At 33.7% G+C, this 26,272-nt stretch overlaps 1 protein-coding gene across 13 annotated transcripts in view; it reads left to right on the top strand.

Moving 5' to 3' along the window:
- Positions 1–25,820, top strand: part of RYR2 (ryanodine receptor 2) — a 766,826-nt gene extending 741,006 nt beyond the window's left edge. For all 13 annotated transcript variants that reach the window (XM_074222945.1, XM_074222939.1, XM_074222937.1 and 10 more), the window contains 5 exons: positions 17,204–17,360; positions 20,926–20,990; positions 21,877–21,977; positions 22,870–22,921; positions 24,323–25,820. In XM_074222945.1, the coding sequence (XP_074079046.1) occupies positions 17,204–17,360; positions 20,926–20,990; positions 21,877–21,977; positions 22,870–22,921; positions 24,323–24,418 (471 nt within the window). In that variant the 3' untranslated portion in view covers positions 24,419–25,820. The remainder of the gene's footprint in view (positions 1–17,203; positions 17,361–20,925; positions 20,991–21,876; positions 21,978–22,869; positions 22,922–24,322) is intronic.
- Positions 25,821–26,272: the final 452 nt, after the last annotated feature.

Here is a 26,272-nt window from a genome sequence, read left to right as displayed (position 1 = left end):
TTTTAAAAATCTATTTAGTCCTTTTTCAGTTGCTTAATTTCAGCCATGGCGAATGTTTCACTTTGCTGCTACCATCCAATCACTGATCATGGCTCATCCAGCAGATATCTATTACCATGAAGACAATTCTAATTCTGTTAGATACTTACTGTAGTAGTGTAAATATTCTTTTGGGGGAATCTGCACATAGTTGGGATGGATGTGAAAGGCTTCCACCCCTCCCCATCTCTTTCTTGCCTTTTGGCGAGTGGGTGATTTTGGAGTGGGTGATTTTTGTGTTACTCAGGGAGCCATTGTAGCTGGCATTTGTGACTGTATGACTATGACTGTGTGTGTGGGGGTATGATGTGTATGTGTATGTGTGTGTGTGAGAGAACATGGGTGTGTGTGCAATACCCTTCCTGTTCCCCACCTCCCTTGGCAGGGCCAGGATGCTCTTCTTCTGCTGCTGGTGCTCATCATGGAGACCAAATGAGTTGAAATTCCCAACAGCATACTGGATGATCTCTACAGGTCTTTGAAGAAACTGGTTTTGATATAAGAGATTACATTTGCAAGAATGATTACATTTAACTGAGATTCAATGACCAACTAGCTCATTTGTATATCATCCCAGGAAAACCAAAGGATACAAAATTCAACCCAAGAACTAGAAGAGAGATCTGGAATATCAATTGTTTCTCAATTGAGAAATTACCCTGCCATAAAAATGATATAACCCCAAACTCAAAACTTCATTTGGCACCTAACAAGTTCTTCGTGGCCATTCCATTTGTCAAACCACTAAGGGATTGGATTTCTCAAAGCTTTGGGGAGTCTTCAGACAGTGATTATAGATTTTCTTTAGCAGTTATTTCCAAATAGTTCTCCAGATGACCAATTGGTGAAGCATAGGCAATCACAGAAGCAGAAACCATTTAATAATCATTCTGATATGTATGATATTTTAAAAACAAAGAAATGTGAAGAAAACTTTATGTAGGGAAATTAAAGGATAATTTGAAACAGGATCTTGTTTGATTCAGATTTCCTAGTTCATTAATGAGAGATTCATGTTAATTTAAGATGGTCTATTAAAATACACAATAACAAATAGAAAAAAATGACTCCTCATTTTGTGTAGTCAGTAGAACCTTCATTTCATGCCTATTTCAACTCTGCCAGAAAAAAGCCTGTGGTATTTGGGAGATTTAAAAAAAATCAGGACATATAAGACAGAAGTTAAATGTTTCACTTGGAACCAGCTGGTGGATTCTGAACCTATTTTCCAGCATGTAGCAATTACTCCTTGCCGGGAAATCAATAGGATATATAGCTAGATTCTTCCTCTCTCAGAAAGTAATTATAATTATTAATAACATAGTCACAGAAACTGGTAGCAACAACAAAAACTCTTTATCTAGGATAATTTGGAATAAAAGGAAAAAAATAGATGGGGGTTGTAACAAAAAGTAGGAGAATCACTTCTAGCAACCATCTTCATCTGCTCAGATTCTTTAGATAGGAGAGAAGTACACCTTTTGTGCTCATTGAAAAACCAAATGATTCAAGCTTTTTCAACATTATTTTCAACTTCTCTATAAAGATTGAAACTTCCAAAGCAAAATGGTCAAGGAGGTGCCAGCTGTACCACCCTTTTTATGATGAGAGCCCCAATGAGCCAGAAAAAGCTGGCTAATTGATAAATTGAAAATGAAATCTGATTCTAGTGATTGCTTTGGTGCATTGAGAAGAGCTACCTACCATTGAAGTGCATAGGTTACTTCTGCTGCCAAATCAGTCTCACTGAATATTGTCCTCAGCTCAATTAGTGAAAGCATAGATGAAGCTCCATCCATACACTACTGAAAACAGTACAACTGACTGTTAGATATAACAGGGACTGACTTAGAAACTTGAACCTGCTCTATAACAGAACAAACACAAGTGAAGTAGCAAAAAATGCACCTGTATTATGTTGAAGGATATCTATATTTTAAAAAGAGCAATACAGAGTGAAATAAGTAGAATCAGGGAACACAATTTAATTAATTAAAATATAACAAAATAATTTATACAATAACAACATTGTAGAGGCAAAAACCTTTGAAAGACTTAGGAACTAGTTCAACAAGATGACCAACCAGCATTCTAAAACAATCTTGAGGAAACATGCTAATAATCTCCTGATAGCTAAAGACCTCAAGATGCAGATTGAGATATTTATGTATGTGTGAATACATATATTTATCACATATATTTTGAACATGTCTAATAGTTTTATATGTTTACTTGGGTATTTTAGAGTTAGTTTTGCCTTCCTTTCTCAGCTGGAGTTGGGGAGATGGGACAAAAAACAAAAATATATTTGATGAAATTAATTTTTAAAATACTGATTTTTAAGCCAGGATGTCTACAGTCAACTTAAGGATCATAGGACTTCCAGAAGAACTAAAAAATATGAACAATATAATATAAGAAATAATGAAAGAACATCACTCAGGACTTCTGATCAGAGTCCTAATCAAAAGAATCTACAAATTCTCTCTAGAAAAACAAAGCATTATATAAATTCCATAACTGATTAAATTTGACAATTCTAATGTCAAGTTTTACAATATGACTACAAAAGAGATTTCAAAATATGAAGGAAAGAAATTTTGAATAAATGTCTTTTTTTTACACCCACCAGTAATAGTAAAAGAATGTGTTCTAAAGAACCAGTAAAGCACTCACCGTAATAGCAGAAGAATGTATTTCAAAGAACAATGCAACTCAAGAAACAACCCAAGGTGATATCTCTTCAACCCTTAAAAGGAAAATGAAGGAAAAATCAAAGGAAAATGAACATTCACTAAAAAGAGGAATATCTGAAGCATTTTTACCCCCAAAAAACTCAATAAAAACAAGTGTAAAACTTCACTTTTCACACAATAACAAGTCAAGATAAAAAACTAAAGCAATCACAAGTGGTTAAATTATATTCAAGAAAAAGGGAAAAACAATATGGCACTTTTGAGGATAAAAACAAGGACAATATTTCAGGTATCATTAAGAAGTTTCTTAAGGTACAAAAAGAGGTAGAAATGAAAGCAGAATTTAAATAGAAGTGAAAGTAGAGATACAAGTCTGATACAGCATGAACTGAACCTCATAATACTTTGTTTACTAATGAGTAAATTTTTTTTGTGGAACTTCACTGAAGAATGGAGAACGGGACCTGAAAGGGAAAAGGGAAGAAAGAAGATAAGTGAGAAAATGTATCATATTCCCTATTCAAATAAATAGAAAATAATGAACAGATAATAAAAAAATTCTCCTGGATAGAATGTTCAGAAAGACAGATGTGACCAAAAAAAAAGTTAAGGACTATGGAAACTTAAGAACATCTCTAGAACTCCAATTTCATCTGAAATGATGTCATGTTGGTTCCGTGCTTTCCTTATCACATCAAAGTCCATGAGAATCCCATCAAATAACTTCCTGTTTCCTTATAACCACTAAAAAATTTGGTAGACTCAAAAGCCAAATAATTGGAAAATTTTTTACTCTGTGCATAAAATACACACCTGTGGCTAAATGCAGGCCTTTCTTAATATAGCATACAACACAATCTTGCATCACATATTTTAAAGTAAATCAATTAACAAATATATGGCTAATTTTTATTTATATAGTACTCTGCTAAGGGCTATGAAGACACAAGAGAATAAATTACAATATCTGCTGTCAAGTAGATTAAATTACTTAAGGAGGCAAAACATGTATAAGTATTAAATAAACAAGTAATTGCTATAACAATAATAATAATAATAATAACTATTATTTTATTTAACACTTTAAGGGTTTCAAATTGCTTCACATGTTAACTCCTTTACTTGAGTATTTGATCTTTACAACAATATTGATCTTTACAACAACCTGTGAAGTATATGCTATTATAATCTCCATTTTTTTAGATAAGGAAATGAAGGCACAGAGAAGTCAAATTATTTGATCAGAGTCACACGGTAAGACAAGAAGGAAGGAAAGAAGAAAATAAAAAAGGTGGAGGGAAGGAAAAGATAGAATGAGAATGGGAGGGGAGGAAGGAACAAAGGAATTAAGGGACTTATTAAGTGTTTTCTATGTGGCAGGCAAGCAAGGGAATGAAATACAAACAAAAAGAAAGATAAGTGTTGCTCTTGTATTATATAATAAATACATACCTTCTAACCAGGAAAGATAATATACAAAGGAAGCTGGAAAAGTAAGGGGAGAGGTAAGGGATGAAGGTATCTGATACAAAGCTTGAATTTGAAGTCTAGAAAGTCAGAAACAGGACCAAGAGTAGAGTGGAGTCAGGCCAGCCTGGGACCCTTTACAAAACGGAAGCTCTAGTAGGAATTCATCAATGGGAGAAAGGAATAGACCTTGAAGATTTCATGATGAGTGAGCTGTAGGATGTTAGACTATTCCAGGGAACAGACCCTAGGCATTAAGGGAAGTTCCAGAAGAAGATGGTGATGGAACATGATTTTGAACTCCAGAAGAGCAAAAATAAGACTAGGATGGAAATGTGTGAAGGAGTGTTCACAGAAAGATTTTAATTCAGATCTTCTTGACTTCAAGTCCTGCCATCACTGTGGCATATGTTGTGCCACCTAGATGCATAAATTGTGTGATACTGAAAATAATATACTGAGCCTTGAAGAAAGGAGAGATGGGGTAGTCAAACTGACTTTCATGGAAAGGGTGAGATTTGGGCTTGGTAAGATTTAGAAAGGCAGAATAAACAAAATATTTAAAGAATAACATGAGAAAAGAGACTGATATATGGAATATTGAGACTACAAGTTAACTATGCTGAAAAGCAGACTGAATTGGTGAAGTAGATGTGGACATTTTATTTAGGTTTGGGCTTAGGATTTTGAATTTGATGAGGAAAGGAGGAGGTATTAAAGGTTCTTTAATTCAATTTAAAGCAAAAAATATATGCTGATAGGTTGCAAGGTAGATAGTGGTGGACTTGGATATTGGAAATTCAGGGCTCAAATTATGCATTATTAGGTAAACAATCTCTCAGCCTCAGTTTCTATATTTGGAAAATGAAATAAAAATAACACCTATCTCAGAGGATTGTTTTGAGGAACAAATCAAATAATATATGTAAAGCACTAAACAAACCTTAAAATAATATATAAATATTAGTTCTTATTAAAGAAACACAATTTATTAAAATTACTGTGTTCCTAAGGATCTATTCTTTAATTCTGGCATCCTAAACATACTATTAATAATAGCATATATACATATATATAAATATATATTGTTTTAAAGTTTACAAAGCACTTTATAAATATTACTTCATTTTATAATTACAATAATCCTGGGAGGCAGATAATAATATAATCCCCATTTCAGAGTTGAGGAAACTGGGGCTAATGGAATTTATTTAAGTGACTTTACCCAGAGTCATATAGCTAGTGTCTGAAGTCATATCTGAATTTGAATCTTCTTGAATCCATATCCAATATTCTATCCACTGAGTCACCTCTGCTATCCTTCTTTTCTGAAGCTATGCAAAAATGTTCTATTAATTTTTATCTATAAAAGTAAAAAGAAATCCTGAAATTTTGCCTAGGATAAATTGTTGATTCTGTTTATTTAGATTTGCTAAACTCCCAATAATTCAATTTACTCATTTATGTGAGCCAATGAATGCATCCATCTTTTCCATGTCACCACCTACTCTCACCAATTGTTTCATTCTGTTTCAAGCATCTTTGCTATTTTCTGATGTTTGATGGAAAAATTGTATTTCATAAAAGGATGGGAATAGATTAAGATATTGATTTAGAATTCATCATAAAACTTACCCCTACACCAACTGACAGTGATAAACTACTCACACTTTTGAACAATGCCTAGATTATGTCACTATATCGGCTAAGAATTTCCTTAAGACAGACACTGTACCCTCTGATTATATGGCTAATTAATTATGTGTTACCTACCCAATAAGCATTAAAAAAAACCCTTTGAATCTTTTAAATATGGTATGATGTAGGGAAATCCAGATACTGTGTCACATTTAAAAGAGAGAAATAAGAAATTCTAGTTAAAAAAATTATTGCTGGGGACCCAGATTAATCTGAAATTCTCAAAAGTTTTACAAATAATCAAATTAGTCCCTCTCTATCCTTTACCACTTGGAGATTATAATTGGTTTGGAGCACGGCAAGAAATAAACCCACCTTAAAATTCCAAATGATTGAAACCTCCCTTCCCATGCAATAAAGTCAGAGCTAGAAGTATTTCTGAATAGCTGCCAGATTGTTAGCATTGTTTGTGGAATTTAAGATCCTTGAATTCAGGATTGTTTTTCATTTCATTGTTTTTCATTTCAAACAATCTAAACTGCCATAAGACCATGAACATACCTATTTCTGGACGTCATGTGTAAAATAAGAAGTTGGACTAAGTCAGCTAATCAGTCAACCAGTATTTGTTCAAGTAATGTACTGGGCACTGGGACACAAAGACACACTAAACAGTCCTTGCTCTACTGGAAGGAATAAGTACAGATAACCAAATACTAAATCATATGAAATCACTGGTGGGAGCAGAGGGGAGAGGGAAGGTACCTAATATTTGGAAGGATAAGGACCAGTCTCAGGAGACAACATATGAATTAAGCTTTGTTGTAACCTACAAATTATATGTGGTAGAGGTGAAGTGCTTTCCAGACATGGTGGCACAATACCCCAGTACAAAAAGCACAGAGGGAACTTAGATTATCTTGTATCAAGAAGAGAAAGTAGATCAGTTTAACTGGAATGGAGAGTATGTGAGAGGAGGAATATATAGCAAGCCTAGGAAGGAAAACAGGAGCCAGATTGTAATGGGCTTTAAATGCCAGAAAGGGAGTTTATACTTTATCCCTGAGCCTATAGGGAGCCACTGTTAATTTTGGAAAAGAGAAGTGACATGGATGAAACTGTTCTTCAGAAATATCACCTTGGCATCTAGTTGGAAAAATGGTGAGAAAAGGAAAGGTTTGATGTAGGGAGACTATAAGGAGGCTATGGCAAAGTCTGAAGTAGGGCAACAACCTGTGAAGGAAAAGAAAACCAGAACATCCCTACAGTTCCTTACAGTTTTAGCATATTGTCTAATAGATTCTTAAGTGTTGAAAAAGGACCTTGGAGTTCATTCATGTAGTCCCCAACATTGTATATGTGCATAGTCTTGTAAATATTCTGTTGTACTTTTTCATTTTCTTACTTTTTTTCTTTATCAGCTCAAAAAATATAACAACTATCAATCAGAACCAAACTTATTGATTTTATGCTTAAAATGTCATCTTAGTTGACATGAAGACGAACACTAGATATGTGGTTGGTGAAGGTGATTATTGGCTTTTAGAATTTGAATTATGTACCCTCAAAAGGCGAAATTCTTTTACAGGAAATTTCTACAGAAGCTGGCATAAAATAACTGAATAGTTAGACATGTGTAACACCCTGGCAGATAAATATTATTGCTAATATAGAAAATAAATTTCAATTTATGATAAATATACTTTATTCTTTATGTCTTATAAATTTCTCATCTATAGTGCAAAATATTTCAAGTACTTCTTGTGTTTTTAATAAAACTATGGGTCACAAGGTCAAAGTCATCTAATAAACTAGATGATGATTTAATTGGTGCTTGTGCTATTCATGTTGCCATGACTAATTGATTTATTTCTAGGTTCTCTGCTAAGTCTGGTCTTTTTAAAAACTAAATTTCTAAAATATTTTAGCACAGAACACAACAGAGATTTCAGATGATCTGTGGAAAATGAATGGTTCAACTAAATCTTAATTTCAGAAGTGTAGTCCTACTTTGCTGCTTTCTTTCTAAATTTAAAAACAACAGTTTTTCAGTCCTGTCCAACTCTTTGTGACTCCATTTGGGGTTTTTGTGACAAAGATACTAGAGCAATTTGTTATTTACTTCTCCAGCTCATTTATAGATGAGAAAACTGAGGCTAAAAGAGTTAAATCACTTGTCCACAAACATACAGCTAGAAAATGTCTGAGGCCCAGATTTGAATTCAAGAAGATGGGTGGGTCTTCCTGACTTGGCCCAGCATTCTATGCACTGTACCACATAACTGCCCTAAAAAGAAATTCATTTTCTCAAATTTTCGAATATGTTCAAAAATTTATATTAGCCAATATGCTTATTTAAACATGAAAGGATGGGAAAAGCATATTATTGCTGACTTTAGCATGAATAAATATTTATGTACATAAATATTTATACTTCTTTTTATGGTGGCAAAGAATTTAAATTGAAGAGATGCCTTTTAATAAGGAAATGGATGAATGACTTGTCGTATATAAATCTGATGGATTATTATTGTGCTGTCACAAAGGATGAAAGGAGTTTTTCTAAGATGAAAAACCTGGGAATAACTATGAACTGAAAAAAGAAAAGTGTTAAAAAAAAACCCCAGTAGAACAATCTGCACTATAATAACAAGATTATAAGAATAATTAACTTTGAAAGACTTAATAACTCTGCATATCAGTGATCCATTATAACGTCAAAGGTTTCCTGATAAAACATGGTCTTCACCTCCAGCTAGAGAACTGATGGATTCAGTACACATAATTTTTTCTTCTTTTTATTACCTTTTTTTGGGGGAGTGTGGTGATGGTGGGGTTATGCCTATACATAAATTTGTTTTGCAAGACTACATATATTTGAAAGAGGTTTTTCCTTGGAGAAGTAGAGGAATAAAACAAGAATTTGGAATTAAAAATAAATTTTTAAAATAAAAATTGAACAACATGAAACATCTTTATTGTAGTTGAACATTTTAAAGATAAATAACTCATCTACAATGAATCAATAAAAGGTTTTTACTTTTCTGTGCATATTTAAGCTTTATTTCCCTAAAAATAGAGATCAGTGTTCACCATCCAATCACACTTAACTAATACACTGATTATCCAATCATCTTTCCTTCTCTATAAGGTCCTGAATGTTTGTGATTGGATTTGAATTCACAAGCACCAGCCTTGAAATGATGAATTGCCTATGGTCACAAAATCTAATTCATTCTGTACTAATTTGTGACCATGGGCAAGTCACCTCTTATAGTGTTAGAAAACTTTCTCAATCCCCAAGTTATAATGAATTTCTGAAATGCATTGATGGAGGGAGTTTATACAATGGACATTTCCAACACTGATAAATATTGGAGCTATACCAAAAGTGTATGCATACATACATATATACATACTTGCCTATATACCTACCCATATAACATATGTCTAAATATAAATTTTGCTTAGTATATTGTAGTGATTCTAATTAATTGCACTTATCCATTTAATGAAATTATCTGTATCATTTGACAAAAGTTAAGTGAAGATGTGAATATTCAAAAAGAAGTTCTCATCAACAGAATTTCCTTAGCCTGGCAGTAAAACCTTCTATGACTATTGTCTACTTATTACTTTATGGTCAAATATATGTAGCCAGGTAGCATAGACTATAAAGCCCCAGCCTAAAGTCAGGAAGAACTGAATTCAAATTGATCCTTAGAACTCTTGCTGGTGTGTCGGTAAGCAAATCACTGTCCTCTTTTTACCTCGGTTTCCTCCTCTGTGAATGGGAATAATAATATCTACCTCCCAAGGTGATTATGAGAGTCAACTGAAATAATAATTTCAAGATGGTTATCACTGTTGTCTGGCACATAGTAGGCACTATACAAATGTTAGCTATTGTTGATGTTATAGGTATGCTTATATTTATTTAAAGACTTTCCAGTCTTATTCCATATTTTTACCCTCCATTCACAAAAGGATATAGTTACACTGATCTTTTGCTATTTTTTTATACAAAAGCTCTCCATCTCCCGTCTCTCAAGTACCACTTCTATTAAATTTTTCTGATTCTTCCCAGCAACAGGGCTTTTTCTTCCTAATCACATCGTATCTCTTTTGCATATAGCTAGATAATTGTCTTTCTTAGCTATACTCTAAATTTCTTGAGTGTACTATTTCATGTTGTCTTTCTAACAACCTACCACAGTGATTGGCACATAAGAAATTCTTATTAAATATTGTTGTTGATTAAAATCACATGCTATTAAGTAAGTATTGTCTCTGACATATACTTTAAATACACAACATAGACACACATTTGCCAATGTAAATTAGAATTGAGCACTTAGAATAAGTATACCATACACTCAAAATGTTTCTTGCCAAGCTAAGAAAATTGATTAGTTCAATTTTATTTTTAACTAATTATTGTATTTTTCTTTCTTCTTAAAATTTTTCATTTTTCTTTTTTTCATCTGCATGCATATGTTTATTTTTGTTACAAAATTTTCTTCCACCCTCCTTCCCCACTCCCCTCCCATGAGTTACTAACAGTCAAATTAGCATTGTACATGCATATTTTTGATAAACATGTTTACAGATTAGTCATTTTCAGTATGAGGAATTAGGATTAAGGGAAAGATATAAATAAGAGATAATTTTTATAAAGTGTTCATCATATTCTGAAGGGATGGGTTTTTTTTTTGTTTTGTTTTGCTTCCTCTGGATAGGGATAGTATTGTCTTTAGCCAGTCTAATAAGGTTGACCTAGCTTTTCTGAACTGCTCCATCAAGGTTGATCATCTCAACAATGTTGTTGTTAATGTGTACATTGTTCCCTTGGCTCTATTCCCTTCACTCAACATCAGATCCTGTAATTCATTCCATGCTTCTCTAGAGTCTGACCATTTATGATTTCTTATAGAACAATAGTATTCCATAGTATTCATGTACCATACGTTGTTTAGCCATTCCTCAATTGATGGGCAACCCCTCAATTTCTAATTCTTTGCCACTATAAAAAGAGCTGCTATGAACAGTTTAGAACATTTGGGACTTGTCCCATTTTTTATGATTTCTTCTGGATATAGGTATAGAATTGGAATTACTAGGTCAAAGGAAATGAACATTTTTATTGCTCTTTGGGCATAGTTCCATATTGTTCTCCAGAATGGCTGAATCCATTCACAACTCCACCAGTAATACATCAATGTCCCAATCCTTCTACAACCTCTCCAATATTTATCATTTTCTCTTTTTTTCTCATCTTGGCCAATCTGATAAGTGTGAGGTGATAACTCATAGTTGTTTATTGTATTTTTCACTTAACATTTATTATATTATAATTTCATATACAACTAGTTTGTGCAATGAACTATAAAGTATCTCCACTTTGCTACCATTTTTAAGAAAAGAGATAGTTGAAAACAAATCCTTTAAACTGAATATATGGCATTTGTACACTTGTTACGTGTGTGTGTATGTGTGTATATGTATGTATAATCCAAATCTAGATTTTTCTTTCTCTTTTATATTTATGTGCATTAGACTGATTCATCCCTGAATTTCAGCATCAGCATGAATAAGCTCTTTCCATTCTTTTTTGTCAATTTGATCATTTTATTCCTTACATTATTATTAAGTATAAATTCCACTCCCCCCAGTTAAGTAGAAATATTCTTACCCTGGTGTGAAATTGTTTCTGTATACTATTGAAATGTGGCAGAAGTGCATAAATGAGGGACATGTTTAAAGAATACATATGGGCACATATGAATAGATCTAGATGCATAGTTTTTCAAGCAAGATTTTTGGGGTCATAGTTGAAATATATTTTATTAGTAAAATTTCTAGTTATGACTTTTCTTGTTCTGTGCTTCTTTCAGATTAGATGTTCATTTTGAATGAGCAGCTCACTGTCAAGACATCTTTTTGATTTTCTTGATCATAATTTAAAGTTTCATGGTTTTTCAGCAGGTGGCACTGTGGTATGCAGTTTGATAATCTCACTGCCAGAATCCCAAATGGATTTTTAATATTTTTTTTTGGTTGTTGTGACTGTTGAGGCTGAGATCCTAATTAAATCAGCAGTATCCTGATAGAATTTTAATCTCTCTTCAAGAAGATAGGAAAAGAAAGAAAAAATGAGTTCTGGTGAAAGGATGATTCTAGAAAATTAGGGAAGCCTGACCTGAAATATGCAAGGATTTTATTCAACCTCAATGTAAAATCAAAGTAGGTAGTTATCAGATTTGAATCCATTTGAGTCCACTGAAGAACCATTTATTAATTATAGCAGTTGTTAGAAAAAGGAGCAAGTAAGAAAGAAAGCATATCCGCTTTGGGTATCAGTGAATATTGCCTAATGTCTACATAGGAAATAGAGTATTTCTAGAATTTATTTGGGAAGTAATAGGAGGTGAGGGAGAGAAGAATTCAATAAAAGGAAATAAATTATAGCAATCTTCACCAGTTTCTATAGGAGCAACTCCTATTTCCTCATAAATCATATCTTCTACTTTAAGCACAGCCCTGCTTTTGCCACCACTGTCATCCAAGTGCTTTACCCTGAACCTAATTTAAATTCTTATGGAATCCAAACTACATTCAATATAGCTTTTTTAAAGGTTTTTGCAAGGCAATGGGGTTAAGTGGCTTGCCCAAGGCCACACAGCTACATAATTATTAAATTTCTGAGGCTGGATTTGAACTCAGGCACTCCTGACTCCAGGACTGGTGCTCTATCCACTGTGCTACCTAGCCACCCCTCAATATAACTTTTTTTCACAATTGCAAGTTGTCAGTTCAAAATTAGTTTAAAATCATAATTCACCTCTACTCCATATCTCTATTTTACTAAACTAAACCAGGAGATAAATTAATTCAAAGAAAAAGTATTTAGACAAAATAGCAAGAGAAATATCAATTTTAAAAAAAGTCTTTCACACACAAACACTATAATCCTCTGCCCATTCTACAGAATTCTCCTTCACTTGTTATAGAGCTAGATGACCTAGTAGATAAGTTTCTGCTCCTGGAGTCAGGAGGATCTGAGTTCCAATCCAGCCTCAGACACATACTAGCTGTATGATCTGGACAAATCTGGACTTAAGCACAAGGTTGTTATGATGCTGGAGAAAAAGTACATCCAGCCAAAAGTTTGGGTAGAAGATGAAAGAATTCAAATAAAAGACTGACTCTGGGAACAGCTGGGTGGCGCAGTAGATATAGCACCTGCTGTGGAATCAGGAGGACCTGAGTTCAAATCCAGATTCAGACACTTGGGCAAGTCATTTAACCCCATTTCCTTAAATAAATAAAAAAAATTTTTTAAATGACTTTGGCCCAGAAAAATGTTTAGGGACAAAAAAGTTCATTTAAGTATTGGTGTGATTAACAGAAGCTAAGGGAGAAAAAGAGTAAAAGCAGTTGAAAACCTGCCATGAGAGATGAACACTGAATTTTTCCTCCCAGACTTATATCTTCCTGATGGTGAATTGGGCCATCTTTTGTCTCAATTATTACCTATTCCTTAGTTGTTGAATGGGAATGGCCTCATACAAACTGAGACCTGGGAAAGACCTTAATTTTGAAAGGCTAAGGTCACCCAGACCATCCTCCATCGTATTGACCTTTGTCTTGTCACTTTGTAATTGACTTTGTGTCACTTTGCACAACTCTGCCTCTCTCAAATCCAATTCATTTGCAAGTCAGGATGTCACCCTCATGATGCCATTGATCTTCTTAGAGCAGGAAGGATGAGCAATAATAACACTATAGAGTCTTTTAAGCCAAGGCTGTTTTCTTTATCTATTGACTGTGTCTCTTCACTTCTATAAGGAGTAAAGTTGGAGACTTGATCCTGCAGCTTTTTACACTGAAAAAAAAAAAACAGTTTACATTTTCAAGACTATAATTCTCTCCTGGTCACGGGAATTCTTCCATAGCTGCCCTCTGAGAATCTGGTGACCATGTAGCAATATACTCTATTACAAAAGAGAACACTTGTCTTTGCCTTCTTAGGCTCATGCATTTGGCCAAGTTTTGAAGCTGGGAAAATCAAATTCTTCTTCTTCAAGTAAGTTTATTACAAAAAGGGGAATGAATCTTAAACTAAAATCTCGAAGTTCCTACCTTCTCTTTAGCAAGAGAATACTAAAGTTTCTTACATAGTTGGTAATATCATTTTGTAAAAGGTTCAGTCATAACTGAAAGTGTGAGGTTTTTTTGAGATCATTGATAAGTGCTCATTGCCCATTCATTACATAAGTATTTTACTAAGTAGAAACCACTCAATCATTCCTGAATTCAACAAATACTTTTTTTTAATTTTGTGTAAAATTGTTAGCACAGTTCTTTGTTTTGTCATTTTTATCCCCATTGCCTAGCATAGTGCTTGTAGCCTAACAGGAGTTTAAGAAAATTTGAGATTATTTGCATTTGGATTATTAACAAAGTACTATGCAAGATGCTGAGAAAGATGTCAAGAAGTCTGATATATTAAGCTTTCAACCTAGTTAGGGAAGGAATCTTCTCACATGAAAGAATAGCAACATCAGATAGCATATGATAAAGGGACAAATTGAGTGTCTCTCAAGTAAAGTACTTTAAATATTAAGGACTCTAAATAATTCAGAGGAAACAACCAACACTGTAGGGTGGAGTAATTTAGGAAGTCTTCATAGAGGAGGCATGACTCCTAGCCTGAGAAGATTGGGGAGAATTTTGGAAAAACAGTATAAAAAAGAGAGAAAGATAACCTTCACAATCCAGCTCCATTCTACCTTTCTGGTTTAAGTCTTATTTCTTCTCATTAAACACAGCTAAAATGATCTATTTTTAATTCTTTCCATCTATATCCTTGTACCTCCTGACTCCCTTATCTTCGTATTAGCCACCCCTCTTTTCTAGAATGCACTCCCCTTTTTCCTTCTCCTCTTAGGAGCTAAGCTAATATCAAGATTCAACTCAAGTGTTATCTCTTATAGGAAGTAACTTTTATCTCATTAGCAGCTAGCACCCCCCTCAGGATGCCGAAATTATCTTCCTATATATTTTGCTATTTATGTACATATTTTTTTCTCAAATTTTCCTTTAACAAAGGCACTATTTTGTTTTGTCTTTGTATCTCCAGTACTTAACATACATTAGGTATTTTTTTTTCCTAGGAAACAGAATAGGATCTGGCATGAATGAAGAGTTTGTATTTAGAAAATGGCAAGAAGACTGGACTGATGAATCAAGTATCTATTAAGTTCCTACTATTTGCCAGAAATTCTTTTAGATATTTGGAGCAAAAATACAAATCTCTACTCAGAAGGAATTTATATTCTAAAGGGACAGACAAGTACACAACTTAAGCACATTCATGTATTTGTGTGTGTATCATAAATATAAAGTAAATCATTGCAAATATATGAAAAATTAATTTTATGAGAAGTATTTTTGGAGGGAAGGTACTAGAAATTAAGGGGATTAAGAAAGGCTTCATACAAAACATGATGACCAGAAAGGAAGAAAGATCCTGAGGAAGATAAATAGGGAGGTCATTTCATTCAAGTGAGGCAGCCAGTTCTAAGGTATGTCATTTGTGAGGAACAGAGTGAAGATTTGTTTGGCTATGTCTCAAAATATGAGAAGGAAAGTATTGTCCATGGAGTAGGGGAGACTAAAGAGTCCAAGGTGAGGTCAAGTTATGAACCTAGGAGATTGGAAAGGTGGTGATGCCTTTGACAAAAGTAAGGAATTCCAGAAGAAGATAGGAGGTGAAAAGGGAAGATGAGTTAAGTTTTGAACATGTGTTAAACAGATAAGAGCAAAGGTGTGTTCAGAAATAATAAAAAATATGTTTGGATAAATTGGTCTGAAATAGCAGGGGCTTTGAGGAACTCAGCTCCTTAAGGACAAGAATTGTTTTCTTTTTTTGTCTCTGTGTCCCCTAGTGCTAACAGAATCCCAAGCATAAAGTAGGCAGTTAATAAAGATTTATTGATTAATTGATTGATTGATTGTGGGGTTGGAAATTATTTTTATGGGCAGTAGTTGGCACTAATTATGCCTGGTCTCCCATTGCTAAGGTATTTAGGCATTTATCCATTGTATTTGTTTATTACTAGATCCCTATAAATTTCAATTATTCCAGTTGCCCTTCTTACACCCTAAAATTTTCTCCTAAGCCATTTTTCTTTAATTTTTATGTTTAAACAAAAAAAAATTATGGAATGATGTGGTGTTCAGAGCCAGAAATTTGAAACAATACTCTAATTTATCCCATCTCTTAATAATGTGAAGTAATATTTATAAAACACAGCACAGTGTTTAGCATATAATTGACACTATATAAATGCTTATGGCACAGTGGATAGAGCACTGACCTTGGAATCAGGAGGATAGGAGTTCAAATTCAAGCCTCTGACACTTACTAACTTTGTGACCTTGGGCAAGTCACTTAACCCAGATTGCCCTGCATCCAGAGCCATCTCCAGTCATCCTGATTCCTATCTGTCCACTGGACTTAGATGACTCTGGAGGAGAAAATGAGGTTGGCAACTTAGCACAGCACCCCCTTACTCAAATCCAATTCATGTGCTTGTCATGGCATCACCTCCCTTATGTCATGGTCTTATTTGAAAATGAAGGGAAAAACAACAACATGCTTGTTCTCACATTTGTCTTTCCATCTTGTTTTTTAATGTTATGCTTCATATATATTGGGGTATATATACTTCCCTGTCTTCCACATCTGGTTTTTAAAATTTTTGTTCTAGTGTATGACTATCCCTTTTGACATTCCTTTCTAATACATAAAAACTTTAGCAGCTCAATTAAAAAGAAATAAATATGTCCCTTCACTTAATTACCTTATTATCCCAGATGATTTGGAGCCATGATCCTGATGAGGCATTTTTCATTTCGTTTGAAGTGACAGAAGTGCTAAGAAAGTGTGTGTAGAGTCAAATTTTTTATAAAAATGACAGAAAGTAAAAGCCAAAACTGTCACATTAACAAATATTGAAACCAGAGGAGTTGATGTTAAACATAAATTGTTAAATACTTCTTTTCCAGAAATTTGATTAGGAATGTGGTCAGAGAAATCTATAGATGGAATTTTGTATGGAATTAGATGAACTTTTGTCATGAGAGGTAGGGAGGAATAATTAATAGAGTGCTGCATTTGGAATTAGTGACAGATTCAAATCCTGTCTCTAACCCCAGACAAGAAACTATAATTATTTATGTCCTTTTTATAGGCTACAATGATATAATATATATATATATATATATGTATATATAAAGCATTTTGCAGATTGTTAAAGCATTGCATAAATGTCAATTGTCATTATTGTGTTTTCCAGTGCTATATGTTCCATATGTATGTTGGGGTACGTGCTGGTGGTGGTATTGGAGATGAAATTGAAGATCCAGCAGGAGATGAATATGAGATCTATCGAATCATCTTTGATATCACCTTCTTCTTTTTTGTAATTGTCATTCTTCTGGCCATCATACAAGGTATGTGTCCATGTTTTCCCTGCCTTTCATCTATACTGAAAATGAAGATTACCTTTTAATTTCATCATTAAGAAATTTATTAATATATGCTGTGTTTAAGTAAGGCTTTTAAATTATTTTTGGCAAAGTCATACAACTTTCTGTAGATTCAACATGAACTATATAAATATATATGTATATATATATATATTACCTTTTAAAAGGGTTCTAGGCATGCCCTAAGTCAGATGTCCTATTCTTATGTTTTCTCTGCAGATTCCATTTTCTATAGTGATTATTCATGAATCTATGTCCTGGAACAAGGTCATAAATATGATAAAACAGGACTAGCATTAAACCACAGAATGAAATAGCTACTTTTTCTGATTGTCTCAGTTGATGAAATATAACATAGTATTAAAGATCTTTTGTGTATAAAACAGACAATATTTATTACTGATGATTTAGCTAAAGGAGTTATTATTTTATTCTAAAGTAAAAAGATGTAAAAATTACTAGTAAAGATTTATGAGTGATAGCTCCTTTACTTTTAAGCAGTTACTACTCACAGCAACCCTTCAAAATATCCTATTTTCAAATGAATAAACTGAAGTTCAAAGCAGTGAAGGGATTGCCCAAGACAATCAGTATGAGGCAGACTGGATTTGAACCCAGTTTTGACTCATAGTGATACACTATGCCACAATGAATATTTTTCTTCAGTAATGGAACACATTTCAAAATTTCAGCACTTGCCATTGCCAGATTAGAATCTAAATTCCACCCCTTAACTTTTCCTTTTAGATACACTTCTGGAAACTCATTAGAATTTTTTAAACTAGTAGAAGCAACTGGGTGACTTAGTTGCTAGAGTGCTAGACCTAGAGTTAAGCAGACCAGAATTCAAATGCAGACTCATTCCCTTAACTAATATGGGACCCTGGGCAAGTCACTTAATCTATGTCTATCTCAGCTACCTCATCTGTAAAATGAGAATAATTATAGTATCAACCTCTCAGTATTGTTTATGAGACTCAAATGAGACAATATTTATAAAATTCTTTACAAATATTGAAATATATAAATATTGTTTATCTTTTATTAATGTTAGGGTAAAAAAAATTTTAGGGAACTACATAGGAGGAATTTAATGAGGTATATCCCCTATAACTTGAAAGAGTTCTTTAATATAGCTTCCCAAGTAGAAGCAGCAAAAGTAGGTATGCTTGCAGGGTTTACCAAATGTGCTAATGTATGCCCTACCATGTGCCAGCAGCTCTTTCACTATAGTGATGCTGCCCAAGAGGTGGAGCTTGCCATTCCAGGATATAGGAAATCTTAATTGTCAGAGCCGCTGCTGCTACTTCTCCTTCCTTCTTCCACTCCTGGAGCACCTCCCCTCTGCCACTTATTCCAGGCTCTGTTCTAGCAGCAAGAAATTCTATTTGACCCTTGGTCAGTACTTCTATTCTTTCAGACTCTCCTCTCAGACTCTTCTCACTAACTCTAGTGGTCCTGCTACATAGAGGACAGAAGTTCCTGTCTGCCCTCCTCCTCCTGTCTGCCCTCCTTCTCCTGTCTGCACTCAAGAGACTCCCACAAGAAGTTATAGCCAGATCAGGAAAGAATCATCCAGTTAACTTTTCCCCTTTGGTTCCTCTTGCCACTTTGTTTTCTATGACTTAATTTGTAGTGTGTAGCCCTGAGCTCTGGTTGGTATGGAAAAGGAAGATAAAAAGGACTTTCTCTTCACCACCATCAACTCTTCTCCATATATCTTGGAACTTTCTCCTCCAGTCTTCTCATGTAGATTGTCTCCTCTATAATATCTTTTTGGGAGTTAATTATCAATCTCTTCTTCATTCCCTACTCCTTAAAAACAAACTCAACTTCTTACCATCCTTAAAAAAATGCTCATTAGAGGGTTCCTACTAATCCTATTAGCTATCATCTAATGTCTCCCTTCCATTCCTCTGCAAAATTCCTCAAAATATGTCTACACTTATTTCTTGCATTACTTTCCTTTAACTTTCTCCTAAACACTTTGCATTCTGATTTCCAGTCTTTTTAAATCAACCACTACTTCTTTCTCCAAAGTTACCAATGATTTAATTCATTTTTCTTGACCTCTTTGTAGTATTTGAACTGCTGATTACCTTTTCCTCCTAAATACATTCTCCTCTCTGAGTTTTTTTGTGACATTTACTATTGTTCAGTCATTTCTCAGTTGTTTCCAGTTCCATTATCATATTTGGGTTTTCTTGGCAAAGATACTGGAGTGGTTTGCCAATTCCTTCTCCAGCTCTTTTTTACAGATGAAGAACTGAGGCAGCCAGAGGTTAAGTGACTTGTTCAGGGTACAATTGCTAGTAAGTGTCTGAAGTTGAATTTGAACCCATGAAGAAGAGTCTTCCTGACTTCAATGCCAGTGCTACCAAATTGTCCAACTGTTCCTTTTTATTCTCCTTTCATGGATCATAATCCATATCACATTGATAAATTATTATTTCCTAGGAAATAGCTTGATTATCTCATAATCTCCCATAGATTTAATTACCTCCACACAGATGATTCCGAGATCCAGATCCAACCCAATTTACCTCCCAGATTTGCTCCCCCCAGGACTCTCTGATATCCATTTTGTTTCTGTTTTGTAGAAAACTACATGGTAACATAATATCCCAGCAATAGAATGTCTGTTGAGGACAGGAACTTGTGCTGTGTCATTTTGTTGTTCTGCCTTCAGTACCTTTCAGAAACAGTGCCTGACATAAAGTAGCCAGCTAATAAATCTTCTTGATTGAACCAGTGATAGAGACAAAAAAGGTAAAATGTTTAATTTGAAAAGATGGGCTCCTGGTCTCCACCAGATCTTCTTGACAAAGTGCAGAGACAAGAGCAACAATATCTAGAAGAAAAGAAGGTGTTTTAGCAAAAAGAAAAATACTAAAAATTATTGAACATCTATATTAGGGTAAAGGAGATGGAGAAGATTTGATTAAAAGGACCCCTTTTCAAAGTATGTTTTTTATAAAATAAAGGTTTAGTTGTTAAGTCCAAAAAACCCAATTTAGTCAAAACTTAGTTTCTTTAAATACAATATCAATTATAGAGCTTCAGAGTTTGCAAAGTGCTTTTATAAATATCTCATTTGATTCTTACAAAAACCTTAGGAAGTAGGTATTTTAATTAGCCAAACAATGGTAAGTAACTTACACAACATGTCATATCTAATAAGTATATAAAGTAAGATTTAAACCCTAGACAGTCTGACTCCAGTTCAAGTGTTCTATCCATTGTGCTACACAGTAGCTTATGGCAATAAAAATAATTTAATAAATATTCACCTTTAAAAATTGAAATGCTCTGGATGTAAATCCTAACAAAATGTGTTACATATTACTGTGGTACTATTAGCATATGATAATTTCGGCCACTGTCCTAAATAATGTCTATATTTTCAGATTTCTATATTTTAGAAGTTTCTTTGTATTTGATCATTTCTTGGTAGGACCAGCAGCTTAAAAATTAATTTCACTCTACCCTTGTTGATGGAAAATTAATCATTATCTTTATTTAATACCAGGTTTAATTATTGATGCCTTTGGTGAATTAAGAGACCAGCAAGAACAAGTTAAAGAAGATATGGAGGTAAGAAATTAGATTGTTTAGTTTGTTGACTTTGTAGGTAATTTCTTATCTTTTCATTAAAGAAAGAAATGAATATAAGGAAGAGAAAATGTATGGCAATTTTGTTTTACTCTCACATTGACCTTAGTATCTAGAAAGGAGAGTAAAAGGGATTACTCATATGTCATCTACTCAATATGTGCTACCTGTGCCTAGGTCTCCTCTGAAATTTCTAAGGGTAGATTGTCCCAAAGTAAATAGTAGTAGTTAGACATGAACAAGAGAAGATAGTTTTGTTTTTATTTCAGTTACTTAAATTCCAGGGCATCATTATTACACTTCATTCTTTAAATGTAAGAGGAAGACCTTTAGGCCTGAGCATCCAAGATCAAATAAGGACGATGTGTGGGAAGCTAATGTTAAAGAAAGAAAGAACAGAAAGGAAGTTGGAAGAAAATAAAAGGAAGGGAAAAAAATGCAAGGAAGGAAGGAAACTTCATCCACACTTAAGATTTACTCTTAGATTTCATCAGTCAAGAGTTCTTAGTGAGTGACAACTCCTGTACTTCCTCTAATCGTTGCTTATATTGCCTTCAGAGGGGATAATAAAACCAATTGCTTAGTGACAATTTTTTAAATTTATTTCTAATACCATTCCAAGATGGGGGGGGGAGCAGAGAAAATAAATTGCAGTTGTTCAGTTTGCTTTGACCATCCTTATGGGAAAAAATGTTCTTCCTTGAAGATGGTCATTTCACAGTTTTCTTCACATATTAGAACTACTCAGACTTGTCTATGACCTTTCCCCTATCCTATACTGAATTTGGCATATAGCACAATTGTAGACAAATGGATGCCTCATAGGATGTTTGTTTCTTTTGACTGAGTATTTCTTTTTGTCTTTTAGACTAAGTGCTTCATCTGTGGGATAGGCAATGATTATTTTGATACAGTGCCTCATGGTTTTGAAACTCACACACTACAGGAGCACAACTTGGCTAATTATCTGTAAGTGCATCACCCCGGACTCTTCCATCTCTCCTGTTATCCAGCAGTTTATTCCCCAGTCTCATCAGAGAAGGACCATTAGGGAAGAAGAGAGACTCTTCTTTGTTTAATTAAGAGTATCCTCTGACATTGAATAATGCCCAAGAAAAAAAGCTGTTTTTCTCCCTTTCACTATGTGTTGATTTCCTTAAATATATAATTATATACATACAGACATCTATGCATGTATATAATAAACATACATACATACATACATACATGGCAATTTGGCTCTTAAATTGAATGATATCTTCTTAGAAAATGAAATGGAAAAGAGTAGAAAGCCTGGTGAGTATTGGCCCACAGTCTTTAGAATGCTTACTCCTTTTTTATCCTTGGGTATAGAGATTCCCTTTTACTTTTACTTTCAAAAAATAGTATGAATCCTGCCACTCATCTTGAATAATGTAAGACAGAATTATTGTTGGGGTCTGTGAACTATTTTTATGTTAAAAAGAAATCCTCATACCTAAAATAAATGTGGGAAATACTTTAAAAGAGGAACCTATTGGGCAAATAAGGTCACCAAACTTTTTTTCTTTATATGACTGCATTAAAAAGAAAAGGTTTGGAAGCATATAGAACCATATGAAATTAAAAAGAAAAGTGGGAAAAATGTCATTCTTGCCAGATTTCTGAACTAATTTTCATATCAAGTAGAAGTGTTTACATGGCTATATTTTGGCATTTGAGGATGCTTATCAACCTTTAAAACATTTAAATTAAAATGCTAATTAAGGAAAATTGACATTTTGGATTTTTCCCCATCCCTATTGTAATTGGATAGTTGCTGTGTATATCAATATTTACTTCAAATCATTTCTCTGACATATAACTCTTTCTGTGTTTGTAGGTTTTTTCTGATGTATCTCATAAACAAAGATGAAACAGAGCATACAGGACAGGTAGGCAAACATCACTGTATAAGGATAAAGTTAGAAGCTGATTTTGTGTTTCATCTGGTATAGGGCATTCTCAGATGAGGAAACTCTTTCAATGAGAGTTTGCACTATCTTTGTAACTTTTAATCTTAGAATGTTACCAAGACCACTGAGAGATTGTATGACTTGTTCAAGATCATATAATCATATAGAGGTGGATCATAAACAAGGTTTCCCTAGTCCCAAAGTCTTCTCTGTTTCTCTCTCTCTCTCTCTCTCTCTCTCTCTCTCTCTCTCTCTCTCTCTCTCTCTCTCTCCACCCCCCATCTATCCACTATGCCACACTGGTAGACATTCATTATTTATTTACACAAAACTCTCAATATAAGAATTAACTATGTGTATTAAACAGCAAGGCTAAATTAGGGACTAATCTGAACCTCAAACTATGATAAAGTTAAAATTTCTATTATCATTGGTAGAGTTTGTGTTTGTGTGTGTGTGTGTGTGTGTGTGTGTGTGTGTGAGAATGTATGTGTGTATTTATCAAATCTTTTTTTCAGTGCTTCAATATAATGTGATAGTAACCTTGAGTTCTTAAGAAATCTGTTAGTAGGACGCAAATTAGGGTTCATTAAGCTGTAAAACTTCCCATGTAGACCTGGAGAAGGCCTTTGCCTTTTGTTTCAGTACCAGCCTAGGTAAGTTCAAAGATTCTCATCGTGGATCATTAAAGGGAAGTTGGTCTTTAGTGTGTGATAGTGGATTGCAGTGCCTATGATTGAAATAGGATAAACAAATTATTATTGCACAGTCAACCAAAAAACTTAGGCTATATTCTTGCTATGAGAGAATTATTTATAACTGATATCTCATATGACTTGTCTTTCAAAATATTGAGATCGTCAAAATGGATGAATCAAATGGAAGTATTTGAATCGGAGAATAATTGGAAGTTATTCAAGATATCTTTTTGTGCCATTTGAAATTTTCTTAACATTTCTTAACATTTCTCTTCCTATTGTGATTCAAATTGAATTTTAAGTGGTTAAGATAAAATAAAAAAATTAAATTTAAAAACACAAAGATTATTGATCTAATAAAAGAAGTGTTTAACAATCATTAGTTTATGGTCAGGAGATTAGTTTGTTGGAGTTGATATATTTCTCTTCAGGAAATTCCTGTATTGAGTAGCAGGTTGCTTGAAAATTCTTTTCATTATTTGATGAAGTAATATTTATTAAAAATTTGATATATGTGAATATGTTATATCTAACTAAGGAAAATTATAGATGAATTGGGAAATTTCCACCTCTTGTTATGTGGGATATAGGCAATATAAAACTTGAATTTATTTTAGCCTTACATTTTTTAACAATTTGAGTGAAGTTGCAATATTAATAAATTCTCTTTAAATTCTTTTAGGAATCTTACGTATGGAAGATGTATCAAGAAAGGTGTTGGGAGTTTTTCCCAGCAGGCGACTGCTTCCGAAAACAGTATGAAGACCAACTCAATTAAAGTCAGAATATTCAACTCTTAAAAACAGATCCTTCTCTTCTCTCTCAAGTCAATTTTGTAGATCACTGAAGTTCTATGCTTTCAGGAAAAAACTGAAGCTTTCTTTGTGAGGATCTGACTGCGCTTTCCCCCCACCCTCTATATTTTCTTTGAGAACACAGACAGAAGAACAATTCAAATTCACACACATACACACACACACACTCACACACACATACACACGCACACAGAGACAGAAATAGCTCTGGAAGAAAATACCATTCCAGACACTCTCTACAACCATACATAACATATATACACTGAGAGTTCTTTTCTTCTGAGACTGCCAGAAGACTCTTTGGGCTATGAGATATCCACACTCATTCAGTCTCCTTATTTCATCATCCTGGAAGGAACTATCTATAGTTCACAGAGCATTGGAGCATTGTAATGGATTCTTGTGGACACCAGTCATGATGGGAAATAGTGCCTTACTATATGTGGGTTGAGCTATGCAGAAGACGAGTGCATGAAAAAAAAAACCAACACATCTTTATTTTCTTTATGTCGTCCCTTTCTTCTAATTTAGAGTTGTTTTGTGAGTTGTTTTTCTTTTCTTTCTTTTATTAGTTTTGGTGGGGGAGGGTAACAAAAGAAGTTTGTGCACTTTTTAAAAAGCCTATGATGTGTCTCAGGACAAGCATCATTGGCATTTCTCATTCAATTATATTCACCTTGACCCTCCCCATTTGCTCTTGCTCTTTTTTTGGTAATGCTCTGATGCAGCACTGCAACTTTATGAAATCTTTGTATGAAAACAAAAAGACTGCAAAAAAAAAACACACTTCCAAAAGAAATAATTCATTGCATGTTTATTATGCAAGTTTAAACAAAGAAAAGCTTCAGAAGCAAGTTGATCAACATGAAAGAATTTTCACAATAATTATATTCATAGTAATAAAGTGTTGTGGGCTTTATTGTACATTTGGAGCCAGTGTCATCAGCCAACATTGTGTGATACGTTATAAATTTGACTGTAGTTTTGGATTTTTTTCCCCTTTTTTGCCACTTGTGATTGGTTGTGGAAAAAGGACTTTCTTCGTGTCAGGCCACTTTTTAAAATCAAAGCTGAAGCAATATCCAATCAGGGATTTCATCAGTTGCATCACAGAACATGGATGATGATGATGATTATGATGATGATGATGATGATGATGATGATGATGATGATGTATACATCACTCCATTTTGAGTCCTTTTGAATTGTAATGCTAATATTTACAAATAAAAAGAAAGATTCAGAATGGAAGCTAGATCATTTTGCTAACATTGGAGCTCTTTTATTACCAAATCTGCCTGTTAATTTTAGAATTGTAAAACTGCTCTGATTAAACTATTTAACTAACTTGGCTCACTCTTCCTTCTCTGTTTCCCAAAAAACAGGCACACATTCTCAAAAATGTGTTGAGGAATCTTTATCTAGAATATTCTTAGAATTTGTCACATTTGATTCCTTACAGCTAGGGAAGACCACTGCTACAAAGTTTGCTTCTGAATACCATAGGAATATATGCTTATGATTATTGTTATATATTTCTCTTTTTAAGTTAAAATCTATCCATTCTACATGATTATCTGAGAAAATAGAAATAATACATTATTTAAAAACTCATTTCTTGACTGTAGAAAAAAATTTCTCATCCCCTGTCATGTTCTGTATTACTTGCTTCTTCTCAGATAATGAGTCATTATGGGGCCTTTAGAAAGTCTGCTGCCCCAGTAATGTTTTTATTTAATCTTTATTTATTTATTTTTATTCTGTCATCCATATGCATAAGTATATTTTTAAGTTACAGAATTTCCTTCCAGCATCCC

The sequence above is a fragment of the Macrotis lagotis genome, chromosome 2 (assembly GCF_037893015.1).
Source record: "Macrotis lagotis isolate mMagLag1 chromosome 2, bilby.v1.9.chrom.fasta, whole genome shotgun sequence".
NCBI lineage: Eukaryota > Metazoa > Chordata > Mammalia > Peramelemorphia > Peramelidae > Macrotis > Macrotis lagotis.
This window is presented reverse-complemented; position numbering and strand designations above follow the sequence as displayed.